At 44.6% G+C, this 16,838-nt stretch overlaps 5 protein-coding genes across 5 annotated transcripts; 1 reads left to right on the forward strand and 4 right to left on the reverse strand.

Moving 5' to 3' along the window:
- Nucleotides 1–4,645: 4,645 nt before the first annotated feature.
- Nucleotides 4,646–5,927, reverse strand: GL218_03542 (Norsolorinic acid reductase A; the record flags this gene model as incomplete). Its single annotated transcript, XM_033580107.1, has 3 exons — nucleotides 4,646–5,347; nucleotides 5,406–5,545; nucleotides 5,636–5,927. The coding sequence occupies 3 exons, from the start codon at nucleotides 5,925–5,927 to the stop codon at nucleotides 4,646–4,648; spliced, it is 1,134 nt and encodes a 377-aa protein (XP_033437232.1).
- Nucleotides 5,928–7,338: 1,411 nt separating this feature from the next.
- GL218_03543 (Mitochondrial division protein 1) lies at nucleotides 7,339–9,486 on the reverse strand (the record flags this gene model as incomplete). The annotated part of the gene is made up of 4 exons (XM_033580108.1): nucleotides 7,339–7,614; nucleotides 7,685–8,706; nucleotides 8,759–9,359; nucleotides 9,418–9,486. 4 exons carry the CDS (start codon nucleotides 9,484–9,486, stop codon nucleotides 7,339–7,341), a joined length of 1,968 nt encoding a protein of 655 aa, XP_033437233.1.
- Nucleotides 9,487–10,536: 1,050 nt separating this feature from the next.
- GL218_03544 (Chorismate mutase) lies at nucleotides 10,537–11,394 on the forward strand (the record flags this gene model as incomplete). Its single annotated transcript, XM_033580109.1, has 2 exons — nucleotides 10,537–10,607; nucleotides 10,674–11,394. 2 exons carry the CDS (start codon nucleotides 10,537–10,539, stop codon nucleotides 11,392–11,394), a joined length of 792 nt encoding a protein of 263 aa, XP_033437293.1.
- Nucleotides 11,395–11,476: 82 nt separating this feature from the next.
- GL218_03545 (Protein BCP1) lies at nucleotides 11,477–12,416 on the reverse strand (the record flags this gene model as incomplete). The annotated part of the gene is made up of 2 exons (XM_033580110.1): nucleotides 11,477–12,247; nucleotides 12,330–12,416. 2 exons carry the CDS (start codon nucleotides 12,414–12,416, stop codon nucleotides 11,477–11,479), a joined length of 858 nt encoding a protein of 285 aa, XP_033437294.1.
- A 2,064-nt stretch (nucleotides 12,417–14,480) lies between these two features.
- On the reverse strand, nucleotides 14,481–15,464 carry GL218_03546 (uncharacterized protein; the record flags this gene model as incomplete). The annotated part of the gene is made up of 2 exons (XM_033580111.1): nucleotides 14,481–15,226; nucleotides 15,278–15,464. The coding sequence occupies 2 exons, from the start codon at nucleotides 15,462–15,464 to the stop codon at nucleotides 14,481–14,483; spliced, it is 933 nt and encodes a 310-aa protein (XP_033437227.1).
- Nucleotides 15,465–16,838: the final 1,374 nt, after the last annotated feature.

The raw sequence follows: 16,838 nt of genomic DNA on the forward strand, positions 1-16,838 counted from the left end.
GCTCGTACGCTTCATCACTCGGCATCAACTGCTTGATATGATGCATCTCTGAGCTCCGGTACCCTACGTTAGCAATAAAATGCGGCCCGCTATTTTCCTTCAAATGTCGTCCGAAATTCTCGAAATCCGAATGCTTTCTTTTCCGTAGCGTCAAGGGCATATACGGGGACGCGTCTTGATTTTGAGGAGTTAAAAAGGTAGGTTGGATCAGCATGCTAGAAGAGATAACTCCCTGGTTTTCTAGAGTGGTGGATCTTCGGTGTCGCGGTCCCAACTCCTCTACAAAGTTTTCCTTGGTAGGCCAGACATCTTTTGCTACGCCACGCCGGTTTCTTATCTCACGTTGAGTGGGTGTTGAACGTTGGACCTTCGAGCCACTGAGCCTTAATCTACGCGCGTCGTCTTTATTGGCAACTTCGCTTTCTAGTTGGAGTTTGCTCATACCCGGAAGTAAATCGGGTCTTCTTTGCTTGTGCGTACCGGCCATGAAGAACAAGAAGCTCGGCCTGGCTTCATCCCCTGAGAATCCATCGCCTGCCCACCAGGATGGTTCTGGTTGACCACGAGGTTTGATGAAGCGAAATTTATTATTTCCTTTATCCGTCCTCAGTCGAAATGCACCCTTTCGCTCATATGTCACTTGCCCGCCGCTCTCATTGCATTCTGCTTGCCCAGTCAGCGGCAGCTGCGGTATAGTCACTCCCTGTGACTTCTTAGTGCTCCCAGTCCTTTTAATTGTCGGCTTGGTAAATAGCGTATTATCATCGTCTACCCTCTGCTTCTTTCGCGACTCAGCACCGTCAAGATAAGATGTTCTTCGCTTTCTAGGCCGATGATTTGCACTGTTTGTCTGCTTTGGGGTTTGAGTTCCCTTAGGAGGCATTCTTAATACTTCATCGTTACGAGGGTGGTATAAATAATCTCTATGACTTAGCGTGGTCGGGCTATTCCTCCTATTATCGTACAGGTTAGACTTCCTCAAAAGGCATTTTTTTATACTTATTATGATTTGGAAGAAATAGGCTTTAAGTAAAAGTGGTTAAGACGTCGTGCTATACCTTGATAATCGACGCTCTAGGATATCTCCAGGGGCAGATACGACGGATCTTCTCCGTTTCACATTTGCGCGGATGGGAGAGGCCGGTATAACCCTCATCGTGTTATTATCTAAGCCCAGAGCCTCATATGGGCCAGAAGGGTGGTTGTCGTCAATATTTAGGGATCGAGTACTCTCTGAGAGGGTTGTGGTCACTTCAGCACTAATCAGGGGTTGATGAACCATCGAACTGGTTAATATGGGATCAATAGACGACGGAATCGTAGGCAATTCGTCAAGTCGCATTGGCACTTGTTCTGGAGCCATGATACCAGTGAGGGTAATTCAATTATATGAGTTTCGCAAGATCTTATATGAAGTAGCCCAGTTCAGAAAACTTCATATACACTACCCATATTATTATTTAGGGTAAAAGAGAGATAGAAAGCTCTTATATGTGTTGCAAAATATACGTGGGAGTCGTCTAAGAATTTCTTGTGTATTTTGTAAACGATGAGGCATTGGAAGGAGGAATAGAGAAATTGTGATAGCTTAATTATCTAGGAGGTACCTAATGAACTTTAACTTGTAAAGGTAGGGGCAGTATAGGTGCTACTTCCTCCTTAAGGCCTTAGGGCAAAGTCTTGCCAGGTAGCTTCCAGATTGGAAGATTCAAACCATCTTAGGTAATTCTTTATGTAATTCCTCATACTTATACCTAATTGAATTAGTCTTTAGTCTAGTAAGGTTCATCTCATCAAATTAGAGGACTTGCCCATTTCTTCCGTTGCCGTGCCTAAATGATATCAGTACCTAAAGGTCTTGATCAGGTACACTTCGATTAGTACACTTCGATTAAAAAGGGGGAAACTCTCCGTCTTTTACATAAAACTTCTCAATATAGAGGACTCTTCAGACGCCTCAAAATACGACTACAGCTGCAAATAATATTTGAGCAATACCACGAGCTGACCAATTGCAAATATATCCAGGCCACGTAAGCTAAGGAAGACTAGGAGATAAAAAGAGAAAACAAGAGGTAAATGAGTACCAAGTGTTTAGCGAAGTAACAGCAAGCCACGATGGCCCAGTACCTACCATATTTTAAACCCAGGAAAGTATTTATTTAATATATACAATGGGAGTAACTATACGTATTCTCTTTCTAAAAGAATCACCACTTAAACTCACCAAGTCTAAGGAAAGCCTACCATATAATAGGCCACGAGCGAGGCTGGTAATATACCAATAAAATAGCCAAAGCATTTATAGATCAAATAAGAGAGTGTGCTGATATTGCAAAAAGTTTAAACTATAGGCTTTTAAGACTTTTTTAAATAGTTAATTATTTAACAGGTATCTATATTTGGCCCGTTAACCGAATGAAGTGAAAAAAAAACCCCCCACAATCCTGTTCTTGTATGTATATTACATCTCTTCATAGCTAAGTTTCGTGATTGTTATCATATTGATTTTATTGCTTCTTATACCCCCCGGTGAAGTCGGTTATGAGTTCGGTCTTAATTTTTGAGGATATTAAGCCTCAATACTAATTACGAATTAAGATTCCTTTCACGGGTAGCTATTGTCGAGTATACATGCTTGTTTGTTACACTATCCTCATTTTTCTCCTCATGGAATAGCTAAGTCCAGAATTAACTACATATTCCAGTTGCTACTTCAGTAGTAGGTAATAGTTCATACGACCTTAGTTACAAGCCCCTTAAGTCATGTCTAGAAGCCTCTTTCGTTTGAACATTAAGACTTAGTCCCCAACAATCATGTCTGTTAGCAATAAATGATGTAACCAAGGTCGTTAGTATCTGCGGCGTATATGTTGTACTACCTTCTATGTAACGATCGTACTACTTAATTGGCTGCTCCCAGTCCTCACTAAGGTCTCTATATCTTGCCCCAAGTGTTATGCAAACCCTATTGGTTATCTAATAAATGCCGTCGACGCTATCATCCGGCAGTTGAGACACGGGATGAAGCCGGGTGATATCAACACTATTCTAAGAATTATGTTGTAGCTATGTAAAATATCGTTGGGAGGACCAATATATAAGCATTGTGTTATTAAGTTCAGCAACTCAGTGCTTCTCGATGTACAACAACACTCTGGTTTTACTAAGAGTATATTGCGCGTCGGTATTTACCTCCTTTGCTCACTAAGTATCGCTCTGTCATGTTCTATATCGTTCAAAGCCAACATATTCTTCAAAGTTAAACGCAAAGACTCAAAAAACTTCTATCTTCACTGATCAATCTTCTCTACCATGTCGCCGTGCCGTGTGACAGTCCTTAACAACACTTCTAAGACCCTCTTCTACAAGAACGTAGGCGATAAAGAAGAGTTCAATATTAGCCTTAAAGATCCCCGGTCGACGGAGCCTAACAACTACATTCCGTATAAGAACCCCATACATCAAGTAATACCCGACGAGGGAGACTATATTGAAGTGACATTCGGCGGTCTCGTAAAGAGATCCTATCATAACCAGGGGAAGCTTTGGACGAGCTTTCTTGCGGATAGCAAACCTGCCCCACCATGGGTATCGAACTGTGTGTGCTTCTTAAACAGTGGTGAATACTATGAGTTTGTCTTCTCTGAACAAGATAACAAAGTCACCCTGGAAGTGAAGAATTTAAGCGCGAAGAGCGAGAACATTGGTGGTAAGGTTATGAATGTGGCACTGCAAGTCCTTGGTACTGTTTCAACCCTAATCCTCGGCATCATTCTTTGATGGAGGGTAAGTACCTAAGAAACAAGACCAGAAATCAATTTTTAATGCTAATTTCCGCTTAAGCTAGTACATCAACGCACGCAATGCTTCGGAATCTACATTGAGGTCGATGTTCAACACTACAACCTGGGGTTTTCTGATTGATGGGAGGTTGTTATACGAGCAACATGATTAAGATTTGCTGATTAAAAATATAATATAGTTACAATCTACTTAAACAATTAATATAATTAGTAAAAAAAGGGGGGGTATTAAAGACTTAGAACATATATTCAAGATTATTGTTAATTTTTTAGGGGTTTGAGGTCCTTCTAGATTTTATTACAGAAGTACCTTACATTAGTTGGTTTGTACACATTATGAGTAACAAATAGTCCTTTTCACTATCCCTTTATTGACGAGTTCTCATCTTTAAAAACATCTTACCAAAGCCAAGGATTGGGTCATTTGAAGAACCTTTCCCATTTTTAGTTTTAGAAACATACCAGCACATTCGACAGTTTCATTTCGATTACAACCTTTAGTTATTATCCCTCTATGTTCGTCATGTTCTAGCTACCAAAAATGGAACACCACTTCAGCCAAATTTGGATTCCATAACAGCGTGTTCTCTCCTTACTCTGTAAGTTGAAATCTTACTATTCCTTCCAGAAAAGAGTGAAAACATACTCTCCATATCTCCATAGCCCATCGCCCATCGCCCAGAGCTATGCTAAGTTCTGATACGGAACAATGCCTTTCAACAAGAAGATACATCCCAACAATTCCCCACATGTTCCTATCAGCTAAAGAACCAAGTAGTCATGATTCAATAATACCTATAGGTGAGCCACTTCCAGACATCCGAGAACGCACGAGTACTCTACTCTCCGGCTTTCTTCGGTGTTATGGGCTTCGGCTCGCTGACGTAGTCAGTTGTACCTCCCATGTTCAACACCCACACCTTGCCCGGGTGGTCGGGCAGCTGGGGGCCATATAAGAACGAGCTGGGGAAACCGAGTTCGAAGGGAACAGCGCTTTCGATCTCCCTGATATCTTCATCATCAAGAATCAATGTGAGAGCCTCGATGTTGGCCTTGAGATGCTCCTTGGTCCTTGTGCCGATGATCGGGAAGACGTACGGCGCTTTATGCATGACGTACGCTTGAGCCACACTAGTAATGATGGTGTTCCTGCGTATAGCTACTGATTCGAGGGCCTTGCTAACCCTGATTTCCGTCTCAGTAACATCACCAGCGCGCCCAATAGTCTTCCTCTGGCGCTGCTCTTCCGTTTTGAACTTGCCTCCGCCAAGCGCACCCCACGGAGCAAGGCTCATCCCCTCGGCCTTGGTCATGGCGATGATTTCTCGCTCGAAGTCACGCGAGGCAGCCGACCATCGACCTTGATAAACGCTGAATTGGCGCAATCCATGATTGCGAGCGTACTCGTTGGCTTTGCTCACAACCCAGGCCGGTGTATCGCTAATTCCGAGATAGAGGACCTTTCCTGCTAGCACGAGACGGTTAAGCGACTGCATAAGCTCGGGGATTGATGTGCTGCCGTCCCACCAATGAACATATAGCTGTATCTCGATATTAGTATGCCTTGTATAGTATTAATATAAGAGATAGATATAATACCAAGTCAATATAGTCCGTCTGCAGCTTTTTCAAACTCTCATTAACAGACACGTGTAAGCTCTTGGACCCATTGCCTTGACTGTTGATGATGATCTCCCCATAGTCCGTTTTGTAGCTGGTGCTATATTTGGTAGCGATCACTACAACCAACATCTATCAGTCTACCCCCTTTTACTTGGCATGTTTGTGTACTGAATTAGTCGAAATAAGAGACGAAGCAATTAACATACCCATCTGGTCACGGACACCACGCTTCTTCATCCATTCTCCAATCCACTTTTCAGATTGCTCGGCTTGGTAATTGTTAGCAGTATCTATAAAATTGCCTCCCTGGTCGTAGAAGAAGTCAAGGATTTCTTCTGTGGTCTTTTGGTCGCAAGCACCCATCTGATCGGCCCAGGCCACACCGAAATTCATAGCCCCCAGGCACAGGGGGCTAACTCGGACATTGGCCGTCGGGGATAGGATGCGGTAACGAGCCAAAGGGCTTTTTGGTGGCGGCGCCATTACCATTGCCGACATATTGATAAAAGGTTTTATAGAAAAAATGTTATATATAAAAGGTTTAGGGAAACAGAAATGAGGACGGTGATGACTTCCCGCTGAGAGATTATATTTAAGTAGGTAAACTTTAAGATGAGGCACCTGACCAGTCAAGCGAAGTAATATGTTCAAGTTGTAACTGCTCAAGATCTAATCAGATGATATCTTAGGTAGTTCTGTACCTTCAACATGTAAAAAGAGCAGGAACTAAGCAGCCCTTTTATAAAAGAGGTTGATTACATGAGGAAGCCCTTACCACCTTCATTGTTACACTTATGACTTAGCCCAATCTGCATATTCTGTATACCGCATAGTTTCTTACTTAATTGTAGCTATGTTCGATATAGATAATCGTACTACTCCAAGTTATCAACTAGCATACCTATACGATTTCCGATTGCTAAGGAATTACGAATTCATAACCCACTCCTTTTATTTCCGCGTGGATTTATTCTCCATATAAAGGTATATTGCATGTACCTCACGAATATAAACACAAGGTAAGTATAAGCGTTATGCTGCTACTACCTACATATAAAATACTTATCTGTCGCTGGATTTTGGTGTTTGATATGTCCGCAACGTCCGAGCAAGACATGTCTTAAAGGAGAAGATTTCTAAGTCCGGCCGGTAGCGTGCACTTTTATTGGCTGGTTTTAAGCCTCGACTTTAGCGTGCCAAGACTTGCAATGCCCTAATCAGGTAATGCTCAACTTATATGAGGTCCAGATGTCGCTGTAAACACCAGCAACCCATATTTACAGCTATAATGAAGAAAAAAAAGACTGGCCCCATCTCGTTGAATCTTGATAACGGAGTCCTTTAATACTCCGGCGAAAAGTCAATCGGGTTCCTCGAGGATACCGAGGGTAAACCAGACTTGTAATGGCCTCGCATACAAATAGGTTACATCTCCTGTTGTGGTCAAAGCAGCAAAGCCTCTTATATTATAATAAGAAACACTACTACGTATGTCTATCTGTCTCAATATAAGTTCCAAATGCAAGGTATACATTAGTCACTGCGTTTGCTTATGCCGAGAAGCTCGAATGTCACAAATCGTGTATAAGTAAGACGATCTGGAGAACCCGGTAGAAGAACATGCAGTCGTACAATAAGGCTGTCTTACCATCCAAGTTCAACGAATGCTTCAAAGCCTACTTAGCTGATAGAGGTATCGGAGACGAAGTAAGAAAAAGGATTAAGGCCCTATAGTAAATATAGTTCTGGGTCTTTAACTATACTATATCCAACTACTAAAAGTTGGGCAAGAAAACATAAACATGCATATCATTCAGATAATCGACTTAGTGGTTTACGCAGTGACCTTGGCTATTCGTAAAAACTCTGACATATATACATATGCATGAAGCACACTTGGTACAAGAGGCTAGCACGCCCAAGCACCCACGTGCCCGTCGCGACGCCCCTCGACCAGGTAGCCATCCTTGATGCGAACGTGCTCCACAATAGCCGGTGCCCTTCTTCCGTCCGCTTCCGTGATACCCGCGCCGCAGTCCCACTGCCGCGACTCCATCTTATCGTAAACCTTGACAACGTCTTCGCCTGCCGCACTTACGATGCGCCGGTTGTCGAACATCATACTTGTGACTGGGTTGTCGTACGCATAGGCATCAAATATAGAGCCTGTACGTAGGTCCCATATCTATAAAGCGGCATGTTAGTATGACATAAAGATTAAAAGAGGAAGCTCTTTAAAAAGAAAAAAGACTTACCCGGATACTTCGGTCCAGACTACCCGTCACAAGATGTACATCGTCGAACTGCAAGCATGTCACCGGTCCAGTGTGTCCAACGAGGCTGCGGTGAACCTGTCCACTTCTCAAATCCCATAGTCTAACCATGCCGTCGGCGGTACCACAGGCTAGAGCGGACTCGAAGACTTGCAAGGCACCCACAAAATCAGCTGACGCTGTTGGTGGCCGGCCGGTTTGTCTCCAGGTCCCTTCACCCGTGCCGATAGAAACGGAAGCCTGAGCTGCTGCCCACATCACATCAAGGGTTTGTACGCATCGTCCTTTCACTAGATCCCATTGGCGGAGCGTCTTATCCGACGATCCGGAGACGAGGGTATTGCCCCGGAAGTGAAGAGTAGTAATCTCATCTACATGGGATTCCAGAGTAAAGAGTGGACAATCTGCCATACTGCCCTCAGGAGGGTCTACTGGTTGATCATCGGGGTTCTCAAAAGCCATGCCGTCGTCATCTTCGTCGTCCCTGCCAAATTGACTGCCTTGTGGGTCGTAATGTGACTTACTCAAGTCCCATAATCGGATAGTGGCATCCATAGAACCCGTAGCGAGGATATTGTCTTCTACTTGGAGTGCCCGTACCGGTGCGGTATGGCCTTCAAGTAATCCAATACAGCGTCCAGCATTCAGATCCCATACCCTAACCGAGTCATCCATAGAGGCCGTAACCAGAGTGCCAAAAGGTACATCGAAGTCCAACGTCGTGATGTTATCAGCGTGAGCCTTAATTTCCCGTATCATAAAACCTGGTTCGAAATGCTCATGCAATATAGGCATAGACTTTCGCTTCATGGTCTTGTGTTTCTTCTTGGATGGAGTAGAAGGAAGCTTCTCGTATATAGATTTTGACATAAATTCATCTGTATCTTGATCCGTTACCAAGTCGTCATCATCAGATCTGTTTGGTGTGTCGACAGCAGCAGCTATCGACTCGGCTTCATCAAAGAGGGTCTGAGCGTCTTCTATCCGACCCTCCATATCCACAACTATGTTCTGCGTCAGCACGGGCTCAAAAGCACGTTGGTGGGGATCACCTACTATCATGGTCCAAAAGTGCTTCTTCTTGTTCTAAGCCTGCTAATCTCTCAAGAATGATGCGCCTCATTCCAGCTAAATTGGCGATCTTGTTATCAATCTCGCGGATCTCACAACTTGCCATATTCTTCCGAATGCTAAGCATCTCAAGCTCATGCATAAGCGACGACCTTTCTTTCTTTAGCTTATGAAGGTGGTTTGGGTTATCAGACGTTGTCGGGCTCTCTTCGAGCATTTTTCTCCCTCTCGAGACTTTTCTCCTGTGTTTTTTGCCCTCGTGTGTCAACTCGGGAAAAGTCGCTTGGAAGCCTTGAAATAAGGAATAGGCGTTTTCATTTTCGGGTAAATTTTTAAGCATGTCGTCGGGCAGGTGTGCTAAGGCGCGGGATTGGATTTCGGCGGTAGAGAACTTAGAGCGAACCAAGTCAGTTGGCGTCGTCCGAGCCATGGTGAACATGCCTCGTTGGATGCCAGGCTTCCTCAGTTGCTTATGAACTTGAGCCATGGCGTTGTGATAGTGGTTCCCAGCCTGATCGGACCCGGGACCTACTAAATGGCTCGCCGTTGTCGTTACCTTTCTTGTGAAGGCCTCGAGTCCTCGCGACTATGTGCGAAGTTAGTCCTCACGTGCGCATTACAAAGATAAGCGGTCAGTAGGGTACCGAGAGTATCGAATCTTCACCCGGCGGGGCGTCATCACGAATGGCATTGTTCGGGTCTGAATCGGCCATGCGCGGAGTCTATGGAATTTGTACTGAAGCCGGAGAAGTCGTGTGCGGTCGCACGGTGCAAATGCCACACATTTAAGGTAGCATACAGGAGGGTTTTTTTTTTTTCTTCCCGACAAGTATTAAATGGATCTTTCACAGAGCTACTTAGTAGTCCGACATGAGGAGTAGGGCAGTTTATCTAAGATAGGTTGGTAGGTACGGAAAATATTCGATGGCCCAAATTAAAAGCAAGGCATTGACAAGGCTAACGAAGACGGACGAATGTATCTTTTCCCGCAGTGGACATTCTAAAAATTTTAGCTTGAGCCCTCGGCATGAGCTGTGCTTGCGCGACCCACATCGCCGGATAAGATTTGTTGCAGACGCCGCATCTACGGATAGAGCAGGTCCATAAAGGTAAGTGTCTTTCGCCTTGCACCTCATTTGTCTGCACGTATGTAGACCTGACTCAGCTTACGTACAAGGTACAAGGTAGGGCATCTGGTAGGAGGTAGATTTGTATCTCTGGAATCTAAGGTTAGGTAGGTAGCGTTATCAAGCCCGCGCCGTACCGGGCTAAACCATATATGGTTACACTAAGAAGGAATAAGGTTTGCGCACCGCAACCATCACTTTACTCTTTCTTAGCTCACAATGCCGGGTGCGACACTACCCAGCTACCCTGTAAATTATAGGGCAGTACCTAGGGACGGCACCTACCTCATAAGTAAGCTGACTTGCATTCCGGAGGTCACAAAAAAAAAGGTACCAATTTGATACTGGCCGACTATCGGCCGTAGCTACTTACTTGTACGTAGCAAACGAGACCCTTGAGAGAAAGAAACTGCAGCCTCGTGAATTGATAATATCTCTTACTCCTTACATCTTGAACTGATTGTGAAACGTTGCCCACTACTTGCGCCTCACCCCGCTCGTAAGTGAGGAGGGTCTTTGTACTCCAATACAAAAATCTGCTCGACTATATCTTCTAAGTGCGCAACGATTTCTTCTTCTTCTTCTTTTGACTGTTATACCCAAGTCAACACTACCCGTTGAACCAAAATAGTGACCATGGATACCATAATTGACATCAAGGACGCCTCTAAGGCGCTTGATCTATCCAACATTCGCTTTCAGTTGATGTGCGCGCAACTCTTCCTTACCTCTATCTTCATAGTAAGATAGGCGCATTGCTAACAATTCATTAGTCGATTAGAAGATACGATCACTTTCCACCTAATCGAACGAGTTCAGTTTCCGCTCAACAAGACCATCTATATCCCTGGAGCAATAGAGATTGGTCAGGATAGCAAGCTCAGCTTCATGGATTGGTACTTGAAAGAGCAAGAGAAACTACAGTCCCTGATCCGACGCTACGAGGCACCCGACGAATATCCTTTCTTCCCCGATGCGCTACAGAAGCCCATATTAAAACCTCTCAACTACCCTAAGATTCTGCACCCGAATACGGTCAACGTCAACGAGAAGATCAAGGAGTTCTACACTGAACAGTTCTTGCCGGCCGTGTGCCCAGACTTCGGGCGCCCAGATCGCGGCGCGTCGGAAGAAAATTACGGCTCATCTGCTACGTGCGACATTGCCTGTCTCCAGGCCCTCTCGCGAAGAATACACTTCGGTATGTTCGTAGCGGAATCGAAGTTCCAGTCCGACCCCGAGACATACACTCGATTGATCAAGGCGGGTGACCGTGACGGAATCGGCGAGTCTATCACAAATGCAGCGGTCGAGAAGCAAGTTCTAGCGCGATTAGGACTAAAGGCGCGCACCTACGGCACGGATCCCTCTACGAATGGTTCGGAGGATGACCGCAAGATTAATGTTGAAGCAGTGGTTTCCATGTACAGGGACTTTGTCATCCCGTTAACGAAAGAGGTCGAGGTGGAATATCTAATGCAGCGACTAGACTAGGCGAATCACGGAGCTAGACATGGAAGGCTAGATAAAAAATCGTGGGTGGGCTATGTCTTATTGCGTTGATTTTCTTTTTACTTCAAGACGGAGGACTTATATACTCCCCTATAGCCTTCGCGGCATCTGCGAATTTACTAGCTTCGATTAATATCATGAAGCCACGAGGCATGACACCCATCTCCTGGAAGGCTCGCTTGCTATCTGCGATAGCCTCACCGATCTTAGTATAATCGTAGCTGCCACTAGCTACCGCGTGCTTTTGCAATACCTCATCCTCCGGATGGAAGTAAAACATTGTCGCATCTTGCTTTCCTTTCTTTCGTTTCCTCTCCTCGACGTCGAGTGTCGACTCGATCTCATGGTATGTCTTGGAAATAATGAGATAGTGCGAGAATTCGTATGGTTCTTTGTCCTCTACTGCCGCCTCGACCTCGTCAATGAGCATGTTGTACATGGGCGGCGAAATCTCGGAGGGCATATTGATCAAGCGCTCCGAGAGCACAAGCCCTACATGCTTTCCAGAGGATATTAAATCTGGGATTCCCGCCAGAGCTTCATTCGTCTTGGCCTTTTCGCAGATATACCTGGTAAGATCGGCGATCTGCTTCTTTTCGCGATGTTCGTGTAGATTAAGCGCAGTGAGGAAAGCATACGCATCCGTCTCCTTGCCGTCGACCTTGACTGTCGATCCAATTGTTGGTTGCGACAAGATTAGATCGGCAAGCCCCGAGATGTCGAAGAGAGTCGCGTCTACATCAAAGAGTTGTCGCAAAAGGGATTTCGTGCCGTGAAAATCAATTTCGGGGTCGAAGTTGAACCATTCGAAGTCAACATTGACCATATCGAAATCCTAAAGTTGAACTTGTCAGTCAACTTCCAAAACACCACAAGCCGCACTAATAAAATGCTAAGAGTCTTCTAGGAGTACTCACGTCATCGTCAGAGCTGTCGCTATCTTCGACCATCTTGTCGGGAACCTCGGCGGCACCGTCGGCTTCTCTCGATCGCTTCTTTGCCATTTTTCTCTTGCTCAATTGCGTAAATGAATGCTGCAACAGATCTGAATAATAGGCGTAACCCAATGCGCCTCTAGTTTCGCAATTTGATAACGAGTACCAGCTTGAAGGCGGTGTATAAAATTATTCTGCCACCGTCCTGCCCCTCACTAATCTTCTTTTGGTCTGATAAGATAAAAGCTTATTTTCGATAAGGATCCTTGCTACCTACCTAGGTACTAGCCTAGCTGCCTAATAAGCAGTAAGAACCTTGGAACTTACCTAGGTCATGAAGAACTGAAGCTCTCGTTTACATACCTTCATCAAATCAGACACCTGAATATCTCTAGCCTATCGGAATTACCCAGACAAAACTTGGATATGTCTAAATTATTACGTGCCGTCATCTTCTGATGATGTTATACATACGATATATATGAGCTGAGGAGTGTTCACACTTGAGCATAACGTCTGAAGCTTCTTTAAACGTTGAGCTTATTGCAGAAGTTTATATACCTGATATATCACTGTTAAAGTACTGTAGTTCTAGTAAGGTTGCTTACATGGATTGTGAACTAAGTGATATATGTATGCTCTACATGTAGGTAGTCAACGAATGAGTTTCGGGCGCAGAGTAGAAGCAAAGTATCACCTTATTACGTACCTAATGCAACTGCATGTGAAAGCGTTGATATACGGATATCGGAAGCATATGTACTGGCAGTTTTTAAGATACGCCATCGTCATTTATTCACATGTTTAGAAATAGCTACGGAATGGCGTTACATCATTGCTAATATAAACTTGGATAAATCATCATAAGCTACCTCTCTATAAAATAAGAGAAATTTAACTTATAATATTGAGAAGACATGTCAATTAGATACAAATAAGCCAAGACAGTACAAGGTGAGAAGAGAAAGCTTGTTGCTAATTCAGAATCACAACTGCCGCCCGTTTTGGCGTAAAGAATCAGATTTAAACATCTTCATCCACCCTCTAGAGAAGATATTCTATAATATGCAAAAATCACTAACTAAGCGCTACTTTTAAATTTCCTTTTCCCTTAGGCAGACCAAGGTTCATTAACAATATGCATATATATATGTGTGTATATTTAGCCATTTCTATTAGTAAAAGTCATACGTCTACGTCGCTCCATCTCAAGTCTCGACGGATCGATTAGCTCGATCGAAATGCAAACATGGCGTATTCGATCTCGCAGTTTTGCGTGATCGTCGTGAAAGCAGCATACGCTATGTAGGTACCTAATGTATCGCTGTCCCGATTGGTGCTTTCAAAACGTTCGTACGTGGTTTGCTGGCGACTACTGCAGGGAAACTGGCCAACCAGCTGTGGCGTTTTCAACCAGTTAGCCCTCCATTGGGTTGGGTGAAATATCGATATATCCAGCGGATCGATGCCCCCTGGATAACGTGCAACCCATCTCTTCGCCTTTCTCCTGCCTATTATAGACTCCTTGTGACTATCCCATTGGCTAGAAAATTTCCCGAAGCCTACTCGTCCATGTGGCATGCATGTCTATATAAAAACCCGGGGTAAAAGAGCATGGTAGAAAGCCTTCTCAGCTCTAACGGTGGACATCGGTCCGCTCAGCCTGGCGCTATATAAATAAGCCCATGATGAAAATTTTGTCGTATGAGTAGTAGTCTCCTTACTAGAGTGGAAATGCAAGACGCAATTGTAATCGGGCCAGGCGTTGAGGCCATCAAGGCCATGGTGAACGGATGAAAGACTAATATATTACTAGTGGGTATAATTTTGTAGGACGCGTGTCCCCAATATGTGACCATTCCAAGCCAATGCAAGACCTATACTCCCGACCCAGTACCCAGGCCCCCCTAAAACTCCGTGACGCACAACTCCCTTGGCCCGGATGGGTCGACCCGATGGATGGAAAAAAAGCAAGATTATCGAGAAGCGCAATTTTGGTGAGGCGAATGAAACCCTGGCCGCAGTTCCAACATAAATCCAACCAAGCCTATGCAGCCAATATGCTATGCAGATTAACGAAGATGGTAATAATTTTGAGCGTGCAAAAATCGGAATCGCGCTTTGACATCTGATTCATTGAGTTAATGCCGTCGAGGGGAGATGTAAATAGTCCCCCGGCAAGGTCGTACGGTTATTAAAGGCCTCTCGAGTTTCTGGCGCAACATCATGAATGTGACCGAATGGAGTGGAAAATTCTGACTTGGGGGTCTCGACAGGTGTCAGTTGTATACCCAAGCCGAGTACAGCATGTCCCGAACTCATTGACTTCCCATGCTTAGCCAATTTGCTCTCATCCCCCATTTCAATATCCTCGTTGATCAGCTCTCGCCGAGCCATTTCGATATCGTGTCTCGCTTGCTTGATAGACTTAGCTTCCCATAGGGGAAGGATGCGGTAGCCCAAGTTTTCCATAATACACCTTTCGGTGAAATTGATCTGCTCACACGTCCAGATATTCTGGCCCCATGCGGAGCCATAATATTGAGTAGATTCCTGTAAATCCTCCACAAATTTGTCTGCAATCACCAATGCTGCCAAAATTATAACCTCGGGGAGAACATTATCGATATGGACAGCTTGAACGGCACCAGATGGTAGGGTGTGGCGTTTGGGTCCGAGTTCGTTTGGTCTGTTTAAGGGGAAGGATACCCGCCAACTTCGAGAGAATCGAGAATTTAACGAGTCTAGGATGCAGACCGCCAATGCAATAATATCCATCGGTAAATTAGCACGTGCCAGTAGACCTTGCACTATCGGAATAGACGGTGTCATAAACGAAGCTCCAGGAGGTAACATTCTTGCTAGATGAGCGGCGGGCCCTACCGAGAGAAATTAGTTGAAGCATGTTTTTGTTGGGGGCCGCTACTAACCTAATAATTCTGGACTAACGCTCTCTTCATCCTCAGAAGTGATACGAGGGCTTTGCGCGGCAGATGAATTTTTGGAAGATGGAGGAGGCGTAGGAAGGTTGGACAAAGGTTTGTAAAATTGCCTGAAATACGCATCGTCGAACTCGAAGTCGTCGTCGTAGGTAGAAAAACACCGAGAGTGACCCATCTTGGATATGATTTTAGGGCGAAGATATTTAAGGTCTTAGATAACTAATAAACGGCGCCAAGGAACAAGGTCTGCTCATATTCGAACAAAACCTCAAGTATCTACTCCTTAGTACTAGAAGAATCACGCGCTCAAGCTATTTAGATAACGTGCTAAGTCTATTACCGTCAAACAGCGGAATCCAGGTCAGGTCAGATAGTTGAGGAAGGTGTCTTATATACGCGAGCAACACCGCTAACGAGTACAAGCACTTCGGATATTCGGCCAGATCCAGAGGAAAGGAACAGTAAAGGTCAATTCCCGGAGATGCAGACAAATATAAAGACTTATAAGACTTATATAGAATAAATAAATAAATAAATATTCAAAGAAGTAGGCGGATGAGGCGAGGGGGATGGAGCTTATTATGCAAAGGCAGCACGGGTCAGAAGCGAAGCCGAGCACTTGCAGGAAACCCGGTGCCTGTCCATCCATGTTAGTACGAGGTTAGGTACTCTACCCTAATGCATGCATAGCCATTATTGGTATTGCACTTATGATTTAAACCCGGCATGGTACCTTCAACGCGCATTCATGTGAGAACTGCATGTTGTAGATACCCGAAGTAAAAAGAACCCCGACGTCAGGGTTAAAAAGCTGGGGAGACTAATAATGGCTTGAAGCTGAATCGTAAGTGCGGTTAGCTAAAGTAAGCCGTTTCTTCTTAGAGAAAAGTTAATTAAGAAGTGCACAATACACGACAAGCTCTAGCTCGGTAGATTATTCAGTTTGCCCTAGGTACGTGGTAGAGTACGTGGTAAGAGTACGAGGTTTGACAAAGTTGTCGGGTACGTATGTAGGGAGGAAGGGAGGGGAGATCACGCAAGCGTCCTTGCAACTTGAAGATCTCCAATGCCGCTTTCCATTTTGACATGGGGTATTGGGGGCGTTTGAATATCGAAATAGCTTTGCTACCAGGTAAGTTGCTGCTAGTGTAGGTAACTGATGTATATGTTCCACGTTCAAGACCTGGTGTAGCTCTAGACTATTGAAGGATCAAACTGATCTTTCTATCTCATACTGTTAAGTGTCATAAAAAGAGAGCAGAATTTGCATACCAGGGGCAAACCAAGTTGGTAGAATTCGTAAAGTTGGTAGACTCGGTCGAGATCACCTATCTCATACCTCATCACCTCTAAGCTTCGTTCCTGTTTCGGATCAGGCCACCAAGCTCCCTAACTGTTAGCGGGCCCCGACCCTTGAATCAGTCAATAGGATAGCGCCATTGGTATATTCGTCTATCGAATGTACTAAATAATGTCTAGTGCATCTACACAACTACACTAGACAACTCCCCACAGCCGGTATAACACCACAGCTAAGGGAACATGGAAC

This window comes from Daldinia childiae (assembly GCF_008694065.1).
Source record: "Daldinia childiae strain JS-1345 chromosome Unknown Scaffold3, whole genome shotgun sequence".
NCBI classification, from domain to species: Eukaryota; Fungi; Ascomycota; class Sordariomycetes; order Xylariales; family Hypoxylaceae; genus Daldinia; species Daldinia childiae.